The following is a 23,229-nucleotide window of genomic DNA, read 5'->3' on the forward strand; positions in this document are numbered from 1 at the left end:
GGGACACAGTCACACAGCGGCCTCAGATTCTCGGAAGAGCTCAGAGTAAACTCTCGGCTCCTTGGACGAAAGAAACTGTGTAAATATAACCGCTATCTCGGACTATTTCATATATGCGGGTAGCACTCGGTTCCAGAGCCCTTTTGCACACCAAAAAGGCTGGACCAAAAGATTTGCAGCCGACATGTAGATAGGTAGGTATGCATCCATACACTGGTAGTCGTAAACATGTACACATGACCTGGACAGGGTCTGGTCCATGCTTCGGTCGAAGTTGGAACCAATTGGCAACAGGTACCGAGTTTGATATGTACTTGTTTTTAAGTTTCCCGTCACCAGTTGGTCGCCAGTGCGCCTTGAATTGCGAGGTTGAGAAATTGATCACCCAAGCTGACAAAAAGGGAAAGAATAAAAATACAGTTGTTGTCCAAGCTTGTCACTTGAACCGGGAGACATTTTAGCGGCGGCGTCAATCCACGACGTGCATCGGAGAATATATTGCAAAGTACGTGGTAAACAAAAGATGCGAGGAACTTGTCCAGGGAATCCAGTTCATCCCAACTGCCGCGCCACACACCAACTGCCACCAGAAACTCAGCTATGCGTTGTAATTTCAGCAGAATGGGGCTGATCCTGCATGTTGGTCTTGGTATGGATCACAGGCAAATCCAAACACCGCAATGACAAAGCGAGTGATAATCAACCCACCTCCACAACTCGCCCCAGATATAGGTGCGGGGGTTTGGTTGTACGAGTGGGCATAATGAGGAACACCCCGAATCCAACTCGGCAGTTCGACCACGACCTTGCGATTGGATAATCTCAGGGACGGAAGCATGCATGCGATGCGTGTTATTTAATCTACATGCGTCATGTCATGTCTCCGAACGTCGTGTCTCCTCATGCCCGACCACTTTAACGACATTCTCCTTGGCTTCGCTCCTAGATTAGACGGAAATAATCAACAACAGAAAAGGAAAAGAACAGAAACAAAAATGCCGTCAACAAAACCCCACCGCCGCCTCAAAGAGTTCCCCCGCCTGGCCCCGAGCGGCGTCCGCGTCATCGTCGTGGGCGCCGGCTTCGGCGGCCTGGCGGCGGCCATCGAGTGCGACCGCAAGGGCCACCAGGTGACGCTGTTTGAGAAGGCGGCCGACATCGCCGAGGTCCAGCGCGCCGGCGACATCATATCCTTTGACCCGAACGGGTCGGTCGCCTTTGAGCGCTGGCCGGGCGTCGTCCCGGAGCTGCGCAAGATCATGCGCGACACCGACTACCTGGACCTGTTTGACTGGGAGGGCAGGTTCGTCACCCGGCAGAGCTTCAAGCGGGAGAACGAGTGGGGGTTGAGGATCAATGGCCACCGGGGCGTCATCCACTCCATCATCTACAACCACGCCGTCGAGAGGGGGATCGATATCAGGCTGGGCTCGAGGGTGACGGATTATTTCGAGGACGACGAGGTCGGCGGCATTGTTGTGAATGGCGAGGAGAGGTTCACGGCCGATGTTGTCATCTCTTCCGAGGGGGTCAGGTCCAGGGGACGAAAAATCGTCCTGGGGTTTGAGGATAACCCTCAGTCGTCTGGATATGCCGTCTACCGTGCCTGGTTCCCCGCTGATCGGGTTGCCAACAACGCGACTATCAGGCACCTCTGCGTAAACGGCGACACGGTAAACCGTCCCCTAGCCCCGTATTTCACATACCTCTTCCGGCCCAACACAGACTGACAAGCATCACCACAACCTCACTCCCCAGCACCTCGGCTACATCGGCAAGGACATCCACTTCCTCGCATCATCCATCGCATCCGGCACCGAGGTGAACTGGGTCTTTACACACATCGACGACGGCAACATCGAAGAGTCGTGGCAGTTCCCCGGCAAAGTATCCGAAGCGCTCTCCTACCTCGAGGGCTGGTGCCCCTTTGTGCGGGAGCTAGTCGCGGCGACGCCCGACGGCGCCGGCTGCCTGATCGACCACAAGCTCGTGTACCGGGACCCGCTGCCGACCTTCATCTCGCCCAAGGCCCGCATCGCCCTCATCGGCGACGCCGCGCACCCCTTCCTGCCCACCAGCATCCAGGGCGCCAGCCAGAGCATCGAGGACGGGACCACCATGGCCGTGTGCCTGGAGATCGGCGGCAGGGACAACGTCACCGAGGCGGTCAGGACGTACGAGAAGATCAGGTACGAGAGGGTGCACAAGGCGCAGGCCACGGGGGTCAGCACGAGGGAGAGGTGGCACAAGGCCAACTGGGACGATATACGGAAGAACCCAGAGAGTTTACACTTGGTCAGGGAGGAGTGGTTGCTCAAATTCAATGCCGAGGAGCATGCGTATGAGGTATACCACGAGGTGGCGGAGAAGCTCAGGGCTGAGAGGGAGAAGGGGGTGAGTGTTAATGGGATTGATGTTGCGGTTGTGGCTACGGCCGAGGGAGGTGTGAACCTAGAGGACAAAAAAGTGGTATAATTTGCATGGAGGTAGTGAAATTGAGTATACCCCTTCTGTATCTGTACTTTGTGGGTCATCAAGGATACTAGACTTAAATCTCCAAGTGTGAGATTCAGCACATCTAGTATAAACTCCAGTTTTACTTTTTAGATGATTTCTAAAACGCTCCAGATATTAGTACAATCCCGAGAGAGGGAACAAAGCCCTTAGAGGAAGTTGACGCCAACGCCAAACTGCAGGCCTTTCCTGCTCTCCTCGCCCATCCTCATCACCAGCGGCAGGCTAAAGTTCAACTCGAACCTAGCGACCGGGTGCGCATACACCAGTCCGACACCAGCCGACATGCTGGGCAGGCCGGTGATCAAGTCGCCAAACGCGCTCTTCATGCCTCGGAAGACTGCACCAGCCTCCATGCCCGAAGTCGACTTGTTTTCACTCCTGTCCTTGAGGCCGACCATGCGACCACCGTTGGCAAAAAGTTGGAGACGTAGCGGTGAGTCCGGCCCGGCCTTGGGGACAGGCAGAAGCATGTTGACACCGGCGGCGGCATACACATCTCCACCGACGGCATCCGCGCCATCCCTGGGCCCAAGACCACCGATCTTGAAACCACGAACATCGGTTGGCCCGCCAAGCTGGAAGCGGTCGTTGATCCTGCTGGGAAGTGCCCTGCTCGAGAGAGAGTACCCCAGCGGCAGAGGGTAGAGCATACCCATCTTGAATCCTGCACCGAATGAAATTCCAGTCTTCTTGCTGTTCAGGCCAGGTAGCGTGACGGGAACAGCGCCGACGAGCTCCATTTCACTCTTGGAGAACGACACGTCACCGCCGAGTGGTCCCCAACCTGCCAGCTCTGAAGTGGTCCGCAGCAGATATCCACTCTGCGGCATAAGGGGGTTGTCCCGTCGATCCCGAGTAAAGATGTGCTGCAGCGACGTCTTGACACTATCTCCGGCATCAGTCCTCACGCTCGGGCTGGCCTTAGCCGCCAGTCCAGTCACCTGCCTCCAGGCCTCACCGGCAGCGAAGCTGTGCGTGTCACCACTTGCCGACACCAGGGCCAGGCGTGCCGTGGCGGATTTCGTAACCTCCTCATGGCTGGCCCACGGCTTCTCGGTGGCCGAGGTCAAGGCCTCGAGCGAGAAGCGGTAGTCTGGGTTGCTGTTGATGGGGGTAGCGAAAACGGCCGAGTATGCGGAGCGAGTCCGAGTACCGGCTGATGCGTTGAGGGAGAGAGTCTCGGCACCGCCAAAGACGTTGCGCAAAAGCAGGTTACCATAAGCCGAGCCTTCGGTGTCGCCCAGATCAGTGCCCGTCTTGAGCATCAGACGGCCGCGCTCGGTAACTTTGATGTCGATGTTCAGGTCTGTCACAGCGGCGAGGGGGTCGGATTCGCCGGCCGATGAGAGCCATATTTCGGGCTCCTTTTTGAACAGATCTGTAGGTTGTGAGAGAAATGGGTTAGCCGGGGACTCCGCCACAAGTCGCAGCAGCTTGCAGCCCGGTGAGGGTCCAGTGCGACCTACCGAATCGGGCCAGCTTCGTGGTGACAGTTTCCAATCGTCCAAGCACATCTCCAAGTGTCGTGGCGGCATTGTTCTCGTCGTCTACCAGGGGCTTGACGATGGGGTCGAGGAAACCGCGGCGGAGGTTGTTTGCGCCGTGAATGTTGATCGCATTGACGGTAGCAGGGCGGCTCATCTGTTGCTGGATGAGCGCGACTTGGCGGAGCTTCTTTTGCTGCTCCTCGAGCCCGGCTTGGGCTGCCTGGCTGAGAGTTGCAGCATCGCCTTTGAGCTTGTCGATGCTGTCGGAGAACTTGGTACGAGGCGATGAGGGTTAGCAGGATAACAACACCAGTACAGCTCAGAATTTGATCAATTCGCAGAGTACATACGTCCTCCCCGCTCAGCTGTTTTGTTGACGCCATGACAGGTTATCCCGTAGGCCCAAATTAAAGAGCTTATGTCGAGTCGTCTTGGTGGACAGCTCCATCGTGAATTCAGACTAACGACTGCAAAAGTGAAATCCATGCTCCATACATCATTGGGCGCGGCTCCCAGCTACCAGCGGTAACTTCCGATAATTGTGGCTAGTGCGTTAGGTAGTGTGGCGAAGCCGTACTCGTACCTGCGGCTGCACTGCCTTGACTCTTGTTGCTTGAGAGCAATTGGAATTGATGGAATGCAGGTGGCACGTGCTCCAAGTTGAATCAATCAGACAAGTGCCCCTGTAAAGTTGACGCCACTCACGCCAACAAACCAATCCGGGGCCGGCGGCCTTTGTTCTCACCCAAGAGACACTCCCTCGCGCACTGTCAAGAACCTTGATTGACCGACTTGCCCATTCCTTCCATTTCCTCCCAACGTCAACATCAAAACCCGATTAACTCCTTCCGTCACCGAAGTCGTCTAGAGAGTTCGTCGTGTCTATTTTCTCTGCAAATTCACTCATTGAAAACTGCATCGTTCACTCCACCTCCTCAGTTGGTGTTGCTTGACTACAACCCGGAACGTTTTTCGATGTTCCTTCACTCCCTAGGAATCAATTCGTCATAGTATTTGATCTTCGACCGAGCCCAAAAACATCGTCCCGTCCATCGCCTTCGTCACCAACCGCAACATCACCGAGCCGAAGCGACCCGACCCTTGTCCCATCCTTTTAAATTAAGATTCGCTGGCCTGTCCAGTCAATCCGACAGTACAAGTCCATTCATTGTACTCCGCCATGGCTTCCAAAGCAGCCACCAAGCGGGTTCGTGATCGCCCCTCTCCGGCTTCCCCGGATTTACATGACCTTGAGCTGACCAAATACACCCTCATCCGCAGCTCACATTGGAGTACAAGTCCATCTCCAAGAACCCGCCGCCATACATTACTGCACATCCATCAGAGTCTAATATTCTTGAGTAAGCATTACCTGATATCGCGGTGGCTGTTTTACAGGCCAACCTCGTCGCGTTCTTGCCCTTCACGTACAGCCAAAGGCAACCAGCTAACGGCCTTGCTTGCAGGTGGCATTACATTATCACCGGTCCAGAGAACACTCCCTACTATGGCGGCCAATACTGGGGCACTCTCATGTTCCCGCCCAACTATCCGTTTGCCCCGCCAGCCATCCGCATGCACACACCTTCCGGCCGCTTTCAGCCCTCGACCCGCCTTTGTCTTTCCATTTCCGACTTCCACCCTCGCTCCTTCAACCCGGCATGGGAGGTTTCTACCATTCTGATTGGTTTGCTGTCATTCATGACGTCGGAGGAGATGACCACCGGCTCAGTTTCGGCAACCGAGGCCGAGCGCAAGTTCCATGCCGCTAGGTCACGTTGGTGGAATTCCACTGGCGGCGGCTCGCACGCACGGTCCACAGGCTCGGTGCAGAAAGGAAATGTCAAGGCAGGCGATGGCGGCGCAAAGTTCCGCAGCGAATGGCCCGAGGTTGATGCCGAGAACTGGGAGTGCATGCGCAAGGAGGACATCGATCCTGCGACCGGCCAGAAGAGAAACTCGGCCGATGGTACGGGTTCAGGTAACGGCTGTGCACCGCAACTTGGGATCGCTAGCGCCGGCAGCGGGAACCAGGCCCAGGCTGTCGTTGATGTGATGGCACAGCGGAGGGAACTGGGACAGGGCTGGCTCTGGCAAAACAAGTTTCTCGTGGCTTTGGGCGCCGTATTCGTTTACGTGCTGATAGCTCGCATTCTGGGATCGGTTGAGTAGGGGCGCCTCGCGGTCCCCAGTCCCAGCCAACGGCCACGTTACCACTCGCGCACAATGTCACAACCGTGTCAACCATGAAACATGGGTGCGAGACCACTGCCATGGCCAATGTCGGGTTCGATTCTGCAACCACCACACCATCCTCGATACGATATTTTTACTTTTTCGGTTGCATTGTGCCCTATGACGGAACTATCACACCATTCACGACTTTCTTTTTGTACTGACAACGGGCTTTGCACGGCGTTCCACGGCGTTATGAAGAAATGGTTTGGTAACAGCGATGATGGCATACTGCAATTATATTCGGCAATGGGACATCGGCGAGCATTACCGGAGCCACAAAGGTTTGTATAGGCGACAGCAAGATTGTTCGCGATTCGCAGACCCATGTTTTAATTAGCCGGTATCATTTTACACTAGTCATGTGAGCCCTGGCATTACTCCTAAAACTGTGTTTTTAGTACTCATTTTCATTTACCCCTCTGCGTGACTTGCGGATGCCACTATTGTTCAAAATTAAGGTTCTTGTCACGCTGTTGCAGGCAATACATGGTCCGTCTGCACTAGGCTGAAAACGGCTTGGCATACCCCTGATGATGCAACGACGGGATGCTACTAGATTGAGGACATGTACTCAAAGTACAGTAGGCTTTTTTATTTAGGGATATCTGGACTTGCTGGAGTTTGAGATCTCAGCAAACAAATGGGCTAGCCCGTCAGACTGCATCACGCATCTAATCGACACCAGCCTGTGCGTCGGGTAGCGCCCAAGGCGCGCCCACAAGGCAACCGTGCTGCCGAGCCCTCTAGGACGGAATTCACAGCCACCGGGGTCAACAGAGCGTTCCCGCTGTGCAGCTCACGGCTACCTGCTCAAAAAAAAAGTCATCTGATTCGTTCATCATGGTATTCCGGGGTCCTCGTACAGCCAGCCTCCTCGGGGGAACGAGCTAGCTCTAGCTTGGACAGGCCCTGAAACCTGGAATTCCCATGGGATGCTATCGGGTTCCCGTCTTCTCCCAAGCCTCCGTTACCGGACGAATGAAGGTTGGCAGGTCTTAGGAGGTTGCCGTTGGCTACCGGTGATGCGTTCCTCTGGTCTGATGTATGGTTTGGTTCGGCGACCGTATGAACGTAACCGAAACTTTGCTGTATTTTATCAAGATGCAATTCCTTTTTTCTTGAGTTGGGCTCAATTTTCGGGGTCGTGCTTTCACGTCAAATCTTTAATGGGCGGATTGGTCTTTGAGCTGGATATTATTTCACTTGTCTACGGGGGGGTTTTCAACACGAGTCTAGGCGCGTTGGGATCCTTGACCCTTTCAAAGGAGAAGCTCTGCATACGAACAGATGCCGTCCAGTATCGAGACGTTCTGCGATGGCGGTTGGGTGCACCCGCCCACATGCCCGCACAAAGCGACTATCCGAGTTGCTGCAGGTCGACTGGTGGCCACGGCCCTTTCTCCGATAGGTGATAATAATCAACGCCTGTGGCAATGCGGCAAGTATTTGGGATGAAATATGTCCTGTCCTGCAGCATAAGCAAGTTGTCCTTCATTTCGATTTCGTTCCTGCAAGTCCCTGGGTCGGCTCTGTTGTTGAGCGTATGTGTGTGTATTCTTCATTCTTTTTTTGGGCTTTTTTGTCTCTTTTTTACAGAGTTTACCACACACTCTCAACGAGACGATACTTTTGGGGTCCAAGAACAAAGGGGCATAGAGATCATCGGGTAGCTGACTGTCCTTGCGGCCCCCTGTCCCCTCCCTGGAACCTGGGGATATATAAAAGTGGCACAGAACCATGTTCACCCGGCTCTCCCTCCTGGGCTTTGAGTTGCGCGTGCTCTTGAACCGCTGCCAGAGACGAATCTTGACGACCATGTACCAGTACAGCCTCGAGCCGCAAAGCCCCAAGATGCCAATGCAGACGCAGAAACGGGTGGAGGTGACGACGGCCGAGGTCGTGGTGGGCACCACTCACCTCTACCGCGCCGATGGCACCATTCGACTGATCCCTGTAGGTGCCCCTATTTTGACGGGAAGCTGTGGAAAGACGGGAGCTGACCATGATCTTTTTTTAATCACATCAGATGCCATCGCCAGATCCCAAGGGTATGTCTTTTAGGAATAAACTCGGACAAGGCCATTTTACCATTGAGATGAACTAACGGTTGCTGCAGACCCTCTTAATCTGCCGCTATGGAGGAAATATCTGGCCGTCAGCATCGTCTGCTTCTGTAAGCCTACCTTCTATAGACAACATCATCTCTCCTGCATGACATGCTTTTCTCTTTACTGACACTGCATCTTGTACACTACAAACAGTCGGTGCCCTCGCCCTGACAGCCGAAGTGGTCGTCGGCGGGCTGATCCCCATCTTCATCCTGGAGTACGCCGGCGTGGACCCGCACTACATCAACGAGGTCGACTTCACGGACCGGAGCCGCGGCCCACCCGGCAGCCCCCTGACGGTGCTCCCCAAGGGCGTCCGGCCGCCGGACCTGGGGCGCATCACGCTGCTGGTGACGATCCCGCTGCTGACCAACGGCATCGCGTCCTACTTCCTCGTGCCGCTGAGCATCGCCGTCGGCCGCCGGCCCATCCTCCTCCTCGCGTCGACCTGCGCCTGGGTCGGCGGCCTCTGGGCCGCCATGAGCACCAGCCTCAGCTCGCACCTCTTCGCCAGGGCGCTGCAGGGGCTCGGCGCCGGCGCCGTCGAGGCGCTGATCCCGCTCGTGGTCCAGGACATGTTCTTCTTGCACCAGCGCAACACGTGGATGTCGGTCGTCGTGTCGTCGCAGGGCCTGCTCATCATCTCGGTCGGCATCGCGACGCCGTACATTGCTGCAAACTACTCGTGGCGCTGGATCTACTGGATCACGTCCGGGTTCGGGGTGTTTGCCTGGGTGCTGCTGCTGTTCTTCATGCCTGAGACACGCTTCACTAGGTCCAAGAAGGCTCTTGGTAAGTCACTGACCTTGCCATGTGGCCCCGGTTTTTCATGTTTATAAACATGATTTTTCTTTTGTTTTATTTTTTCTACGGCTGATCACTGATACTACGAAATCCAAATAGTCGGCGAAGCAATCTACCCCCTCGAGGAGGGCGAGGACCGCCCTCAGATCGACCACCTCAACTACGCGCCGCGCACCATCTGGACCGAGATCGGCGTGTTCAACTGCGGGTTCGAGTGGCGCGAGGCGGGCATCAGCATGCTCAACACGCTGCGGACGACGCTGTTCCCCGTGGTGATCTGGACGACGCTGATGAACAGCGCCTTCATCATCGCGGCGCAGGCCACGCAGCAGATCTCGGCCTTTGCGCTGCTGGCGCAGGGGTGGCGGTACGAGCACACGGGCCTGTCGTTTGCGCCGTTTGTGGTGGCCGCCCTCTTCGTCTACGTCTTTGCCGGCCCCGTCGCCGACAAGCTCAGCCTCGCCACCACGAGGTGGCAGGCCCGGCACATGGGCAGCCGGCGGTCCGGCGGGTCCGGCAGCGACAGCGAGGATTGCGTGCTCGAGACGGTCCCGGCCGAGAACCTCCGCGAGGCCGAGCACACGCTGCCCAACTTTGTGCTGCCGTTCCTGGCGGGCATCGCGGGGGCGTTCCTGTTTGGGGCGTCGGCGCAGCAGAACCTGCACTGGGCCATCACGCTCACGGGGTCGTTCCTCATCATCTTTGGGTACCTGACCACGCTGACGCTGGCCAACGTCTTTGCCATCGAGAGCTACCCCATGTGGGCGGGCCCCGTGCTGGTCAACGTCAGCAGCATGCGCATCATGATCGCCTTCTTCATGGCCAGCCAGGCCACCAGCTGGGTGCAGACAAAGGGCGCCATGGCGACCTTTGCCATCTACGGCGAGACCCTCATCGTGGTCAGCCTGGGCATCGTGGTGCTCTTCTTCTTTGGGAAGAAGATCCGGAGCTGGACGGCGGGCAAGGTCAAGCTCAGCGTCGTCAGCGAGGATCGGGACCAGCAGGACGGGGGTAATCGCGGCAGCAAGGGGTTAAGTAGTGGGGTTAGGGGTCTGCGGAGGAAAAGTCAGGGTTTCGAGATGATCTGATTGTGGGGTTTTTGGTTGGGCATGTGTATACCTAGTAAGTATACGACGGTGAGGGGAGGAAGAAGAAGAAGAAGAAGAAAAAAAGTATGGGAATATCCAAGGGGGGAATGGAAAGATGACGAAAGGAAAGCTTGTGCATTTGTCGGCGTTTGGGAAAAAAGACTGCGAGGTCTTTAGTCTCTGCTTTTTTTTGCATCCTTTACCACCGATATTGACCCGGTGCAATCAAGGAACAACCCAGAGGTCACTACTAGATGAACCAACCCATCCACACCCGGTCTAGAACCATATCTAGCATTGTAGAAAAAATGAAACAAAGACAGGTGGATCTAACTAGAGAGGGCAGTTGTATAACGAACCATGGAGAATCACGTGCGTCATGTCATCGTATCTCGTGGCGTATCCTTTTTTTTTTTTTCTTCTTCGTGTTTGGCCTCCTTTTCTTGCCCAACACGGGTTACGGTTACGGTATACTCTACTGTCCCATAGTAGGAATCTAGGTCTGGTCTAAGTTTGGCGATTCATGATCCCTGATACTCGGGATGTAATGTACCCCTGCTCGAGGCAACCCTAAACCCGTTATTTTGGTCCAAAAATAGCAGCCCTTCCCTTGAGTTCCGCCCATCGTCACCTTTTCCGCCCTGCAGACCGTCCAAGCTCTGGCGGGGTTGATTGACGCGGCGAGATTGATAAACCCGTTTGGTTTTCTTTTTTCTACGGTTAGTCAGGCCCAAAGGTAAAAGGGTGGATGCCAGGCTCTTCTCTTTTCGGAGCGCATACTTGGACGACAAAAAGTATCCGAACTCCCCCCCCCCCCTGAACGCTTGGTTTTGGTCGTCGCATGATTTTGTTTGTGTTGACAGAGGATACGAAAAGGAACAGTAAAAAGCGATACGTTCCACAGTCCTCATTCTCTTTTTGTTTGTTATTTTCGAAATTGTTTTATTTATTTGTTTGTTTAAAGAAAAAAAAAACACAGCATATTCTCCTAGTAAATAATGAGCGCTCACGGTGGTTCGCCTCAATCGGCTGCACCGACCATGGAGCAGCCTGCTTGGCAGCCAGAAATGGCAAACGGGGAGCCATATTCACGGGCGGTACAGCAGCAGCCCCTCCCCCAAAACTTCGGGATGATCTTTTTTTTTTGACATTCTGAACAAACAAATTAAAAAAAAACATTCTTGTTTTGTTTTGTTTTGTTTGTCCAATGTTTTGTTCGTATGGTTCATGGGCTAACATATGAGGGACGAACCGGATGGTGGGATATAGTGTGATCAATGTCGGACACGGAAGGTGAGTTTGATGTTTTGTGAGCTAGGGACGGATGGAGTCTTTGGCTTCCGCTTTTGCAATTTTATTTTTATCCTTACTTTTTTTGTTCCTTCTCCATCTTCACCCTTTCCCCTGCCTTTCCCCAATATTCTCCCATCTTTGTTACTGGGTTACTATTTCCTGGACCTATCCCGACGGAAGAGAAACAGGACTGACATGGAGTTTACATCCCCTTTGCTCTTTCGCCATCAAATAGATTCGATGCAACAGAGAAGTACCATGTTCAAATTGTCGGACAGCATCTCGAGCATGCACGACAACGGGCATGGGACGGAGAGGACACCCAGGAGGGTCGAGAATTCTCGTTTCGAGTCAATAGCAAGTCAACCCCTTGCCAGTCATCCCGATACACGACCGGCCTTTTTTTTGTCTTCTACCTTGTTCAGTCCAACTGACCACCGGCCCACAGTGAAAGAAAGATTGACCGCATCGAGGAGAGGCTGAGCGCCATTGAGGGCCTCCTCAGGGCGCGGCTTCCAGTAAATGGCTTCCAGGGACCACCGGCGTCGTCATCATCTTCGACCGGGCCCGGGGCCATGTCGCAGCAGATCCCCATCAGGACGGCGACGGCAGGGTCGTCGTGCGCGGGGACGTCGTCGACGCCAAACGCAGCGCTCAAGAACTCGGCCAGCGACAGCCACTGCAGCTCGCCGCTCGACTTTGACTCGCCGGCGACGTACGAGGGAGGCTCGTCGCTGACGGCGCAGTCGACGCTGGCGGGCGAGTTCTTTGAGAAGGCGGTGCTGTTGGGCAGGACGCCGGGGTTTTACGGGGACGGCGGCGACGACGAGATCAACGCCCGCATGCGCGACGCCCTCGCGTCCCTGAAGCAGATGGTGGCCATGCAGAGGGAGAATGCCTCGGCGGACGAGCTCACTCCGGGCTGTTCTGGTCGGAACCCGGAGGAGGGCAAGGTCGGGGGTGAGGATGGCGCTCTGCAGAAGCTCGAGATGCCGCCCATGCCGGCGGTGCTGGCCATCTTGAAGAGGATCAAAGAGTCCAACTCGAGAGTGTTTGAAGACGACATGGCATTTCTCGACATGGAAGAGTTCATTGGGCTCTGCAAAAACGTCTACTTTGCCACCGAGGAGTTTTCTGAGGCGACCTTTATCATTGTCAACGCGGGGCTGTACCACATGTTCGCGTCCGAGTTTGACGCGACCGACGACGAGGGGCTGAGGGAGCAGTACTGCGCCTACGAGGACCAGTGCCAGTCCAACCTGGACGCGGCGTTTTTGCGGCTGCCGCTGTGCCTCCCGGCGACCATGATGAACATCAAGGCCCTGCTGTTTGGCACCATGCACACCATTGGCTACGTCTGCAAGCCCAAGCTGGCCTGGACCCTGATAACCACGGCGGCGCGGATGGTGCTTACGTTGGGCTTCCACCGGATCGACAACAACTCCCCGGCCTCGGACATGGCAATGACGGGAGGTCCAGCAGCGACGTCGGGCACAGCAGCGATGGCATCGATGGCAGCTACGCCAGCAGCGGCAGCCACGACAACACCAGGGGCCATATCAGCAGCGACATCCCCAGCAGCAGCGGCGACGGCATCGACGGCAACCAACGGCAAGACCAACATCAAGGTGCTCATCTTTTGGTACGTGTACACGATCGAAAAGGCCCTCGCGCTCCGCCTCGGCTACTCGTCGGTGATACGGGACCACGACATCACCATCCCCTACACGCTCGACACCTCTGTGCAGCCGGGCCCCTTTTCGGGTCTGGTTAACGCGTGGGTCAAGCTGGCGGTGATACAGTCGCGGGCGTACGAGCAGCTGTACAGCCCGCAGGCGCTGGCGCAGCCGCGCGAGATGACGGTGTCGTGCGCGCGGGGCTTGGGCCGGCAGCTCGAGGCGGTCATGGACGAGGCCAAGCGGGCCCGCGACGCGCTGGCCGAGGCGGTGGGCCCCGACTTCAAGTATACTGGGTCGCTCGACATGCAGCTCAAGGGCGACGAGATCATCTGCTACACGACGCTCACCCTCATCTACCGCGCCTTGCCGGCCCCGGAGGGCTCGGTCGACAGCTTTGACGCCCAGTGCGTCGAGGCGGCCAGGCGCGTCTTGGAGATTCATCAGGAGTGCATGGCGGCCACTGCGGACAACATGCATCTGCAGGTGTCGCAAATCCATTGGTATGTTTTTTTTTTCTTTTTTTTTTTGTTCAGGTTCAGGTCTCCTACACGATCTTTTGCTACCCACCATTAACCAACCAAAACTAACCCTCTATAATCCCAACCAAAGGTCCGTCCTCCTCACCCCGTTCGCCCCATTCTTTGTCATCTTTTGCCAAACCATCTCGACCTCGTCGTCAGCCGACCTGGCGCTCATCCAAGCCTTTGCGGCGTCCCTGATCCCGGCCAGCGAGTACTCGGAGCCCGTCAAGCGTCTGCAGCGGCTGTGTGACGTCTTTTGCAAGGTCGCGGCCGTCTACCTCGAAGCCAAGGCCCGGGCCAGCCAGGTCGGCGACCAGGACATGATGCAGATCGGTAACGAGTTCGACATGTACTTTGGGGCACTGGGCTTGATGCAGCACCAACAGCAGCCCATGGTTCAACCGCAGTGGAATGGTTCACATCACCACCAGCAACAACAACAGCAGCAGCAGCAACACCATCAGCAGCAACAGCAGCAACAACAGTTTGCCCCGGTTCAACACCACCAGCAACATCCCCAACATCAGCAACAAGACGTTCAGAATATGGGAATGATGATGCCGGGCTTTGATATGGGATTAGGGGATTGGTATGCAGGAAGCAGGAGTATTATGGGCTTGTTGGAGGGAGACATGTCTACGTTTGGGATGCCGCCTGAGGCTGGGCATGGACATGGACATGGCCACGGCCATATTCATGGGGGGCATATGGGATGACATGTATAATGGGTTGTGACTCTGGAATAAGAAGAGCCAAGACTTGACCATTTATTTCAACTGAGGACAGGTCCAAGTCTAGTGCGTGGCAAGATATTTAATCAACTTTTTATTTTTATTTTTACTTTTTCAATCAGAAAAACATATCATGCCACGACACCCACGCAGTTTAACAACCCGAAACAAAACAAACCACGGGTGGCAAATGTGACAATAGCTCGGCTGCGTCCGTCTACATTGATTTAAATCACACTGTTCTCTTTTGGCATGCCGTCGGTTCCATGACTGTAGCCAAGAACTGGTCATCTCGACTGGGTGGAAATAAAAAAGACGAACAAAAAAACGAAACAAGCGCCCAAGCGCAAGCACATACGTGGTACTACGGTAAAGAAACTCGCGCCTTTTTCGGGGCCCGGCCATGCATGTCCGCAGCGATTCGGGTCCGCGGGGCCGCAGACTATCACTATGGTACAGTACATACCCGTGGGGGGTTCCCACCCGACGGGATCGTCAACCCATCAAACCCACAAACGTGGGTCCCGGAAACGTCCAGGGCAGATCCCACACGGAAGCTACAGTGGTAATCTAGATTCATCAGCCCCTCCCGTATGATAAGTAGAATGTTTCAAAGCCCGGGGCTCGACGACGGCTGTTGGTCTTGCCAGCCTTTTTGCCTCTTTGGGAAAAGTGCATTTTCTCTCTTTTCTTGTCTGACATATGAGCAACCTATGCACACAAGACACCTGCATTTGGCTTCCTCTTTGCCAAAACTCTACGGTCTACCTACACGCTGCACCACCCACCACACAAGCTAGGTTTGAGACATAGCAATCAAGGTAAAGCGTTTGTAATTAGGGTAGTTATTAACATTCAAAAATCAGGCCTTCTTTTTTTGTGGGAATACTTGTATGAAATTTACGACCCAACAACACTGCTCTCTGCTGTGGCAAGTGCCAACTGCCCACATACTATGTTACTTTGCGGGTCAACATGGAGCCCGAATAAGGAAGGAAACGTGGTTGACATGCACTGGCATCCATCCCATTTTAACGTGGCCCCCCCCCCCCCCCTAAACAGCCCACCCTTGTCGGGGCCGGCAAACCCCCTGCCGCGAACCTTAACGCTTGCAGTCGCGGTGAGATCAGTGCGGACTCTTTTTTTTTTGTTCCTCTTCTCTGTCGCTGTCTCTCTTGAACCTCGCAGGGCCGGGGGTCAAACCACCCCCCGGATCGCTAGGTAGGTTCTCGCAGGTCATGAGGGGCGGGGGGGGGGGGGGGGGGCGGCTTCGGGCATCGCTTTTGCGCTTCGCGCGAAGGCCGGATTCAGAATCGGGTCAAGTTTTGACGAGGATAGCGGTGATAATCTTTTTTGTTTCTGGGTATGACCCGAGTAGAGACAGACAGACGTGCAAAACTACCACATAGAGCTTGGTCCCCCGGCAGTTAACGGTGCAACATGGAGCCTTAATTGACAAATGAAAAAAAAACACCCACCCATCGAGTGCCGAAGAGGAAAGGGGACCCTCAAGTTTAAAAGGGTACAAGGGGGGAAAAAAAAGACGCGAGATATTTTCCGTCTGATGTTTTTTATTAAACGCGCTGCCCCCTCGCCCGGTTTGCATCCAAAGCAAATCTCTTTGATGGGAAGCATTTTGACAGGACTGACAGACAGGTTTTGCCCAGCCTTTCGTTTCCGACTATCCTTGGTCGTTTTCTTTCTTAAAACCTAACTTTTGATTCTTTTTTTGTCTTTTCTTCTTTTTTTTCGTTTATTCTCGTTAAGTTTTTCGATGTTTCTACCATAAAACCCAAAGCAAAACCCACCTCGTCTACACCACTACAGACAGCCACCTATGCGTTTAGATCATCGTCAACCTTAATACTTTGCCTCCCTCTACCCCTCAGGGCTGTGCTAGCACGCCCAAAAAAAGTTTTTTCATCCATCTTTTTACATCTTGTTTACGCTTCTCTCATAAAACAAACCAAAAATGGGGATATTATCAGAAAAAAAGGCGGCCTCCGTGGCGCCGACGTCGTCAATGGTGACCGTCACCGTCCAGGACTCAGCAGCACAGTCGACAAAACCAGCCGAGGAAACACAGCCCGAAGGCTCAGCGTGGAAGTCGTACTGGAGAGTTTTCAGATACGCCGGGCCGGTCGAGTATGTGCTCCTGGCCATCGCCGTGCTTGCAGCCGTCGCTTCGGGCGTCGCCATGGCGTCGCAAAACATCATCTTTGGCCAGTTTGTCACCGTGTTTACCGACTTTCAGACGGGGGACGGGTCGGCAGTTCAGCCGTTTAGGGATGCAGGTTCTCAACTAGCGTGAGTTTTTTTTTTTTTTTTTTTTTTTTTTTTTTTTTTTCTCTTCTTGTTCAGCCAAGTACTGTTGCGCGAACCTTGACCGTCTTCTTCTCGACTCGCATGGCTAACCTCGAGCATGAATCCCGCAGCCTCTACTACGTCTACTTTGGCATCGGCCGGTTCGTAGTGGCCTACGTCTACAACACCCTGCTGACGTACTGCGCCTACCGCATGGTGCGCAACATCCGCCACGAGTACCTCAAGGCAGCGCTTCGCCAGGAGGTCGCGTACTTCGACATTGGCGACGGCGGCTCCATCGCCACGCAGGCCTACTCCAACGGGCGGCTGATCCAAAACGGCACGTCTGAGAAGCTCGGGCTGACCATCCAGGGCGTGTCGGCGTTTGTCAGCGCTTTCATCATTGCTTTTTTGACCAACTGGAAGCTGACGCTGATCGTGTGCGGCGTGGCCCCGCTGTGCGTCATCTTCATGGCGGTGGTGTCCTTCATCGAGGCCGGCTACGAGACCAAGGTCCTCGAGAAGCACGCGCAGGCCAACGCCTACGCGGAGGGGGTGCTGGGCAGCGTCCGCACGGTGCACGCCTTTGAGATGCGCGAGCGGCTGGTGGCCAAGTTTGACGAGTTTTTGGTGGAGGCGCACCGGTGGGGCGACAAGATCTCGTTCCTGTTTGGCGTGCTCTTCTCGGCCGAGTACACCATCGTCTACCTGGGCTACGGGCTGGCCTTTTGGCAGGGCCTGCGCATGCTGTCGACGGGCGAGGTGGCAAACAGCGGCGACGTCTTCACGGTGCTGCTGTCGGTCGTCATCGCCGCCCTCAGCCTGACCCAGATCGCCCCCTACAGCATCGAGTTCACCCGCGCCGCCTCGGCCGCCGCCCAGCTGTTTGCCCTCATCGACCGCAAGAGCGCCATCGACCCGCTGGACCCGAGCGGTGTCAGGCCCGAGGAGAACAAGGGCGTGGTCGAGCTCGAGGGCGTCAACTTTTCCTACCCGACCAGGCCGGGCGTCACGGTCCTGGACGATTTTACGCTGACGGTGCCGGCGGGCAAGATCACGGCTCTGGTTGGGCCTAGCGGCTCGGGGAAGAGCACCATCGTGGGTCTGTTGGAGAGGTGGTATAACCCGAACAAGGGCACCATCAAGCTGGATGGACGGCCGATCGACACCTTGAATCTGAACTGGTTGAGGCAGAATGTGCGCCTGGTGCAGCAGGTACGTGGCACAGGGCTTGATCCCTTGATCCCTTAATTCTTTGGCCTCCCTATTTCTCATCCACTGCGCATCGTCACTAACACTCACTTGTTACCCAATAGGAACCTGTTCTCTTCCGCGGCTCCGTCTTTGACAACATCGCCCACGGTCTGGTCGGCACCCCCTGGGAGACGGCACCCAGAGAAGAACAGATGCAACGGGTCCAGGAGGCGGCCAAGATCGCATTCGCGCACGACTTCGTCACGGAACTCCCCGAGGGCTACGACACCGAGATTGGCCAGCGCGGCGGGCTGCTGTCGGGCGGGCAGAAGCAACGCATCGCCATCGCGCGCTCGGTGGTGTCGCAGCCCAAGGTGCTCCTCCTGGACGAGGCCACCAGCGCCCTGGACCCGCACGCCGAGGGCATCGTGCAGCAGGCGCTGGACAAGGCGGCGGTGGGGCGCACGACGATTGTGATTGCGCACAAGCTCGCGACCATCCGCAAGGCCGACAACATCGTGGTCATGACCAAGGGCCGCATCGTGGAGCAGGGCACGCACGAGAGCCTGATCGAGCAGGACGGCACCTACGCGCGGCTGGTCAAGATCCAGCAGCTCACCACCAGCGCCAACCAGAGCCACTCGGAGACGGACAGCGGCGAGGAGGAGGACACCATCAAGGCCGAGGGCGAGGACGACATTGTCAGGCAGGCCAAGTCCCTGACCAAGTACCCCACCGCCGCCCAGGAGAGGATCCAGGCCCAGCTCAAGAGGGACGACTACGAGAACCACACCCAGCTCGGCTTCATCAACACCGTCCTGCGCATGGTCAGGGAGACGCCGGGCCTGTGGTTCTCCATGCTCGCCGTCGTCAGCGCCTGCGTCGTTGCCTGCGCCCTCTTCCCCGCCCAGGCCATCCTCATGGCCTACATGGTCGAGGTCTTTACCCTCACCGGCGACGAGATGCTGACCCGCGGCAACTTTCTGTCGTCCATGTTTGTGGTCCTGGCCGCCGGCTGCCTTGTCTTCTACTACATCCTGGGCTACTACACCAACGTCGTCGGCCAGGTCCTGACCCACAAGCTGCGCCGCGACATCTTTGAGCAGATCCTCCGCCAGGACCTCCAGTTCTTCGACCGCCCCGAGAACAACATTGGCGCCCTGGCCAGCCGCGTCGACGCCCACCCGCAGTCCGTCTTTGAGCTCATGAGCCTCAACATCGGCCTCATCACCACCGCCGCCCTCAACATCGCCTCGTGCAGCGTCCTCGGTATCGTCTTCAGCTGGAAGCTGGGTCTCGTCATCGTCCTCGCTGGCCTGCCCGTCGTCGTCGGCTGCGGCTTTCTGAAGATGCGCTTCGACGCCAGGCTGGACCGCGAGACGGCCGGCCGCCTGTCCACCAGCTCCGCCATCGCCTCCGAGTCCGTCACGGCCATCCGCACCGTTTCGTCGCTGGCCATCGAGAGCTCCGTCCTGGCCAAGTACACGCTGGAGCTCGATAACGCCGTCGACAAATCCAAAAGGCCGTTGGCGAGCATGATGGTGTGGTTCGCCGCGACTCAGGGCGTCGAGTTTTGGTTCATGGCTCTCGGCTTCTGGTACGGCACCAGGCTGGTGGCCGACCGCGAGATTACCCTGTTCCAGTTCTTTGTGTCCTTTATGTCGGTGTTTTTCTCGGCCCAGGCAACCTCGCAAATCTTTCAGTTCTCAACTAGTAAGCACATTTTTTGTCTCTATCCAACCCCTTCCAACCCCTTCCAATCCCTTCCGAGCAACACTAACCAAACCACCCCCCAACACAGGCATGACCAAGGGCATGAACGGCGCCAACTACATCTTCTGGCTGACCGGCATCAAGCCCACCGTGTCCCCCACTCCCGAAAACAACGACCGCGCCCCCCGCTCCGGCGGGCCCATCGACCTGCACGACGTCCGCTTCTCCTACCCCCTCCGGCCCGACGCCACCGTGCTCAAGGACGTGTCCCTCGAGATCAAACGCGGCCAATTCGTCGCGCTGGTCGGCGCCTCGGGCTGCGGCAAGTCCACCATCATCGCGATGCTGGAGCGCTTCTACGACCCGACGACGGGCAGCATCCGCGTAGGCGGGGAGCCGCTGACCGAGCTCAACCCGCGCCTGTACCGCCGCATCGTCGCGCTGGTGCAGCAGGAGCCGACGCTCTTCCAGGGCTCCATCCGGGAGAACATCGCCCTGGGCATCGACGACGACGCCGCGGTCGCCGACGACGCCGCCATCGAGCGCGCCCTCCGCGCCGCCAACGCCTGGGATTTCGTCTCGTCGCTGCCCGACGGGCTCGGCACCGCCGCCGGCTCCAACGGCACCCAGCTGTCGGGCGGCCAGAGGCAGCGCATCGCCATCGCCCGCGCCCTGATCCGCGACCCCAAGATCCTGCTGCTCGACGAGGCCACCAGCGCCCTCGACACCGAGAGCGAGAAGATTGTGCAGGAGGCCCTCGGCGAGGCGGCCAAGTCGGGCGATCGCATCACCGTCGCTGTGGCGCACCGTCTGAGCACCATCAAGGATGCAGATGTCATTTGCGTCTTTTTTGGCGGTAGGATTGTCGAGATGGGTACCCACCAAGAGTTGGTTCAGCTTGGTGGCATGTATTTGAAGATGTGTGAGGCGCAGAGTTTGGAATAGACTCGTTTGTTATTGTTTTTGTTACGAAAAAAGCAGGTTTTCTTTTTCTTTTCTTTCCCTCTCTCGCATGAGGCTTCGGTCCTCTTTTTATTCGGTTTTTTTTTTCTTTTTTTCTTTGGGTTGGCATACGATAACGCCCAGGTGTTGGCGGTTGTATATACAAATACTGGACTAGGTAGATATCTTCACTTTTAATCTCACTGTAATACCTACCAACCCCCTTCCTTTCTTCACTTTTGCATCTCCGGAATCACGGCATCTTCCACTTGAGCAAACGTCTACAATGCCTTTTAGCCAACCACCTACACTGCATTAACTATTTAGCCAAGAAACTCGGCCTTCCAGAGCCGCGTGGCCCTGATGCTGGTCAGCAATGCAAGAGCTTTGCTGGACTTGGGTTTATCCCAGCTAGAGCATGGATTATGTGTTAGTGATTTCATACGCCATCCACGGCACTTGATCAGGGTTTGCCTTGAGCTGCGAAACCTGACATTCTGTCTATCTGGGATTACACTGATATTTCCAATTAATAAAGCTTTATTTTCGAGCTTGTAATTGTTGGTAGTCAAAGACGTCTTCTAAAATACGAAGCGCAACAAGACTAGGATTTTGTTCCACATCGTTTCTGTTGCGTACGGGACATGCGTGACTGGATAAAATTGACAACAGCCATATGCAGAAGATTACAAAACAATTAATTAAATGACAAAGGAAAAAAGAGCATGTGCCACTTGTAAACAAATTGTACCTTATTGTTGTAAACCAATGCAAACAAAGAAAAAAAGAAGTTCGACCAACATACCTGGGTAGGTGGTAGAAAAAGCAAAAGGTAATTCCCCCGAACCGGAGTCGAGCCGGTGACCTTCTGATTACAACCAAACAATTACAGTCAGACGTGATGAACCAACTACACCATCAGGGGTTTCATTGATGGAATCCGAGGTGCGGGGTTGACACTATAAGCTCAAAACTTCCCAGCGTCCCCACACGGGATGGAATTGCTAGACTCGCAACTTGAACGTTCCCGAATGAGCACCAGGCATGCTTGCATCAATTCATCCAGCCCAAGACTTCAAACACCGTTCCAGCCGGGCAACGCCTCTTTTTCCCTTGCGGGCGTGTGCTTTGACCTCGACGTACTACTGTAAACAAACACTGGCCCACTGTCAACTCCTGATCAATTTGGCGATCTACTAATTAATACTCAAAAGTACGACGTATAATGTTGTAGCCCGGCCAGCCAAGAATTCGAGATAAACGAGATCTTTGGCAGTTTTTTTACTAAACCCCAGCTCTGGTCCAGAAGAATCGGCGCGCGCGGAGCCGACTAGGCCCAACCCATCCCTGGGAGCGCATGTGGGGGTCCCGCCGGAAACGTTATGTGGTTCAGCTAGGACCGTCTCATCGATGATACTGGGACCCACGAAACAATACAAGTCTACTCTACACAAAGATCAACCCTTTTTTTGCTTTTTTTGCTCGTTTTGTTCTGTCCATTCGGCCCTAATTCTGGGGCTCTCTTCTCTTTTCGGAGTGACACCTTGATGTTGTTGTATATTTTATTCTATTTTATTCTTTTCCTTGGCGAAAGGCGCTCGGCTCGTTCGACAAGTATGCTAAAATAGGAAAATATTCCTCTGTGGTCCCTGTCTTTTGCGCCAGGGCAAAAAAGACAGAACACCACCCACATACGCGTACGTACATTCTACAAGGTCAGTCAGGTACACTGTAGGATCCGACTCGAATCCTACCCTCTCTTGCAGCTCGCTCTCCACCCTTCACTCATCAAGTGTTTCCTCTCACCTTTTTTGAAAAACCAGAGATAAATACCAATAGCGAAAGAAAAAAAAAAAAGATCAACAAGGGGCCTCGGTGTGCCCCGGCAGTGACAGGCCACCGTCGATTTGTCGCCTTGAAGATGGAGTCGACGGCCCCATGCAGATACAACCACTTGCGGGCTCCCGTCAAAACGATCCCATCTTTTTTCCCAGTGGTACTTACTGTGTTCCTCTTTTCTTCTAACAGTCTGAACGAGCTGGACAAGACACTCGCGCACGCCCCCGTTTCCCTTTTGCTCAATTCGTTTCCTCTGTACAGCTACCCTTGTGGCCGCGCTGTCTCATCGTCCGGGGGAGGACCACCGCTACACGCTCTGAATCAATTGGGTACGAGGTATAGTATATTGAAATATTTTTATTGCACTTTTCCGTTCGGGGCAGAGTAACAACAGATAAAATAAATAAAAAAAAGGGTCCACGCCAAGTAAGGCTCAATAAATTGCCGGTTTACAGGGGCTAGGAGGAAAACGAAAAGAAGGAAAGAAAAACAGGACAGGAGAAAAAAAACCCAAAGTAAGCTTCTTGTCGAACTGTTCCATTACTCGACGTGGAACCTTTGATCCAGAACAAACAGGATGACATGGTTCGTCTGGTTGGGAGTGGAGGAACTTGACCTTGCCGTGTTTGGAAGAGAGGACAGAACGCTACGCGGCAGATGCCGGGCGTTAAGGCCCAGGTGCCCGTACCAAAACGCACACCGCGACGACTGCTGTTTTCTTGCCCCAGCCCCCCGGACGAGCCTCATGTTGCTGGTAAGGCAAGGGGGGGG

At 55.3% G+C, this 23,229-nt stretch overlaps 6 protein-coding genes and 1 non-coding gene across 7 annotated transcripts; 5 read left to right on the forward strand and 2 right to left on the reverse strand.

Moving 5' to 3' along the window:
- The first annotated feature begins 700 nt into the window (after positions 1-700).
- On the forward strand, positions 701-2,623 carry MGG_09979 (monooxygenase). The gene is made up of 2 exons (XM_003717484.1): positions 701-1,673; positions 1,759-2,623. Exons 1-2 carry the CDS (start codon positions 873-875, stop codon positions 2,473-2,475), a joined length of 1,518 nt encoding a protein of 505 aa, XP_003717532.1. The 5' UTR covers positions 701-872; the 3' UTR covers positions 2,476-2,623.
- Positions 2,416-4,528, reverse strand: MGG_09978 (sorting assembly machinery 50 kDa subunit). The gene is made up of 3 exons (XM_003717485.1): positions 4,355-4,528; positions 3,984-4,275; positions 2,416-3,895 (listed from the first exon to the last, which is right to left on the reverse strand). Exons 1-3 carry the CDS (start codon positions 4,385-4,387, stop codon positions 2,664-2,666), a joined length of 1,557 nt encoding a protein of 518 aa, XP_003717533.1. The 5' UTR covers positions 4,388-4,528; the 3' UTR covers positions 2,416-2,663.
- A 155-nt stretch (positions 4,529-4,683) lies between these two features.
- On the forward strand, positions 4,684-6,754 carry MGG_09977 (ubiquitin-conjugating enzyme). The gene is made up of 3 exons (XM_003717486.1): positions 4,684-5,211; positions 5,286-5,365; positions 5,471-6,754. Exons 1-3 carry the CDS (start codon positions 5,185-5,187, stop codon positions 6,174-6,176), a joined length of 813 nt encoding a protein of 270 aa, XP_003717534.1. The 5' UTR covers positions 4,684-5,184; the 3' UTR covers positions 6,177-6,754.
- A 1,634-nt stretch (positions 6,755-8,388) lies between these two features.
- Positions 8,389-10,570, forward strand: MGG_09976 (uncharacterized protein). The gene is made up of 3 exons (XM_003717487.1): positions 8,389-8,415; positions 8,504-9,142; positions 9,254-10,570. Exons 2-3 carry the CDS (start codon positions 8,830-8,832, stop codon positions 10,240-10,242), a joined length of 1,302 nt encoding a protein of 433 aa, XP_003717535.1. The 5' UTR covers positions 8,389-8,415; positions 8,504-8,829; the 3' UTR covers positions 10,243-10,570.
- A 407-nt stretch (positions 10,571-10,977) lies between these two features.
- MGG_13629 (fungal specific transcription factor domain-containing protein) lies at positions 10,978-14,663 on the forward strand. The gene is made up of 5 exons (XM_003717488.1): positions 10,978-11,339; positions 11,512-11,535; positions 11,771-11,892; positions 11,984-13,714; positions 13,824-14,663. The coding sequence occupies exons 1-5, from the start codon at positions 11,241-11,243 to the stop codon at positions 14,449-14,451; spliced, it is 2,604 nt and encodes an 867-aa protein (XP_003717536.1). The 5' UTR covers positions 10,978-11,240; the 3' UTR covers positions 14,452-14,663.
- Positions 14,664-16,242: 1,579 nt separating this feature from the next.
- Positions 16,243-20,699, forward strand: MGG_14824 (P-glycoprotein 5). Its single transcript, XM_003717489.1, has 4 exons — positions 16,243-16,773; positions 16,902-17,985; positions 18,087-19,677; positions 19,766-20,699. The coding sequence occupies exons 1-4, from the start codon at positions 16,439-16,441 to the stop codon at positions 20,620-20,622; spliced, it is 3,867 nt and encodes a 1,288-aa protein (XP_003717537.1). The 5' UTR covers positions 16,243-16,438; the 3' UTR covers positions 20,623-20,699.
- Positions 20,700-21,456: 757 nt separating this feature from the next.
- MGG_20216 lies at positions 21,457-21,544 on the reverse strand. Its single transcript has one exon. It is a non-coding gene; the product is annotated as a tRNA-Tyr (tRNA).
- Positions 21,545-23,229: the final 1,685 nt, after the last annotated feature.

This window comes from Pyricularia oryzae, chromosome 4 (genome assembly GCF_000002495.2).
Source record: "Pyricularia oryzae 70-15 chromosome 4, whole genome shotgun sequence".
Classification (NCBI taxonomy): Eukaryota; Fungi; Ascomycota; class Sordariomycetes; order Magnaporthales; family Pyriculariaceae; genus Pyricularia; species Pyricularia oryzae.

What these genes read in the sequence shown, in the direction of transcription:
- MGG_14824 (XM_003717489.1), top strand. Translation starts at nt 16,439, where the DNA reads ATGGGGATATTATCAGAAAAAAAGGCGGCCTCCGTGGCGCCGACGTCG. An exon ending in GATGCAGGTTCTCAACTAGC is followed by an intron (nt 16,774 to 16,901) that starts GTGAGTTTTTTT and finishes TGAATCCCGCAG; the next exon opens with CCTCTACTACGTCTACTTTG. An exon ending in ATGTGCGCCTGGTGCAGCAG is followed by an intron (nt 17,986 to 18,086) that starts GTACGTGGCACA and finishes GTTACCCAATAG; the next exon opens with GAACCTGTTCTCTTCCGCGG.
- MGG_09979 (XM_003717484.1), top strand. Translation starts at nt 873, where the DNA reads ATGTCATGTCTCCGAACGTCGTGTCTCCTCATGCCCGACCACTTTAAC. An exon ending in TCTGCGTAAACGGCGACACG is followed by an intron (nt 1,674 to 1,758) that starts GTAAACCGTCCC and finishes CTCACTCCCCAG; the next exon opens with CACCTCGGCTACATCGGCAA.
- MGG_09977 (XM_003717486.1), top strand. Translation starts at nt 5,185, where the DNA reads ATGGCTTCCAAAGCAGCCACCAAGCGG. An exon ending in CCAAAGCAGCCACCAAGCGG is followed by an intron (nt 5,212 to 5,285) that starts GTTCGTGATCGC and finishes CCTCATCCGCAG; the next exon opens with CTCACATTGGAGTACAAGTC. An exon ending in TCAGAGTCTAATATTCTTGA is followed by an intron (nt 5,366 to 5,470) that starts GTAAGCATTACC and finishes CCTTGCTTGCAG; the next exon opens with GTGGCATTACATTATCACCG.
- MGG_09978 (XM_003717485.1), bottom strand. Translation starts at nt 4,387, where the DNA reads ATGGCGTCAACAAAACAGCTGAGCGGGGAGGAC. An exon ending in AACAGCTGAGCGGGGAGGAC is followed by an intron (nt 4,276 to 4,354) that starts GTATGTACTCTG and finishes CCTCGTACCAAG; the next exon opens with TTCTCCGACAGCATCGACAA. An exon ending in CACGAAGCTGGCCCGATTCG is followed by an intron (nt 3,896 to 3,983) that starts GTAGGTCGCACT and finishes CACAACCTACAG; the next exon opens with ATCTGTTCAAAAAGGAGCCC.
- MGG_13629 (XM_003717488.1), top strand. Translation starts at nt 11,241, where the DNA reads ATGAGCGCTCACGGTGGTTCGCCTCAATCGGCTGCACCGACCATGGAG. An exon ending in GGGAGCCATATTCACGGGCG is followed by an intron (nt 11,340 to 11,511) that starts GTACAGCAGCAG and finishes GGTGGGATATAG; the next exon opens with TGTGATCAATGTCGGACACG. An exon ending in CAGGTGTCGCAAATCCATTG is followed by an intron (nt 13,715 to 13,823) that starts GTATGTTTTTTT and finishes TCCCAACCAAAG; the next exon opens with GTCCGTCCTCCTCACCCCGT.
- MGG_09976 (XM_003717487.1), top strand. Translation starts at nt 8,830, where the DNA reads ATGAGCACCAGCCTCAGCTCGCACCTCTTCGCCAGGGCGCTGCAGGGG. An exon ending in TAGGTCCAAGAAGGCTCTTG is followed by an intron (nt 9,143 to 9,253) that starts GTAAGTCACTGA and finishes AAATCCAAATAG; the next exon opens with TCGGCGAAGCAATCTACCCC.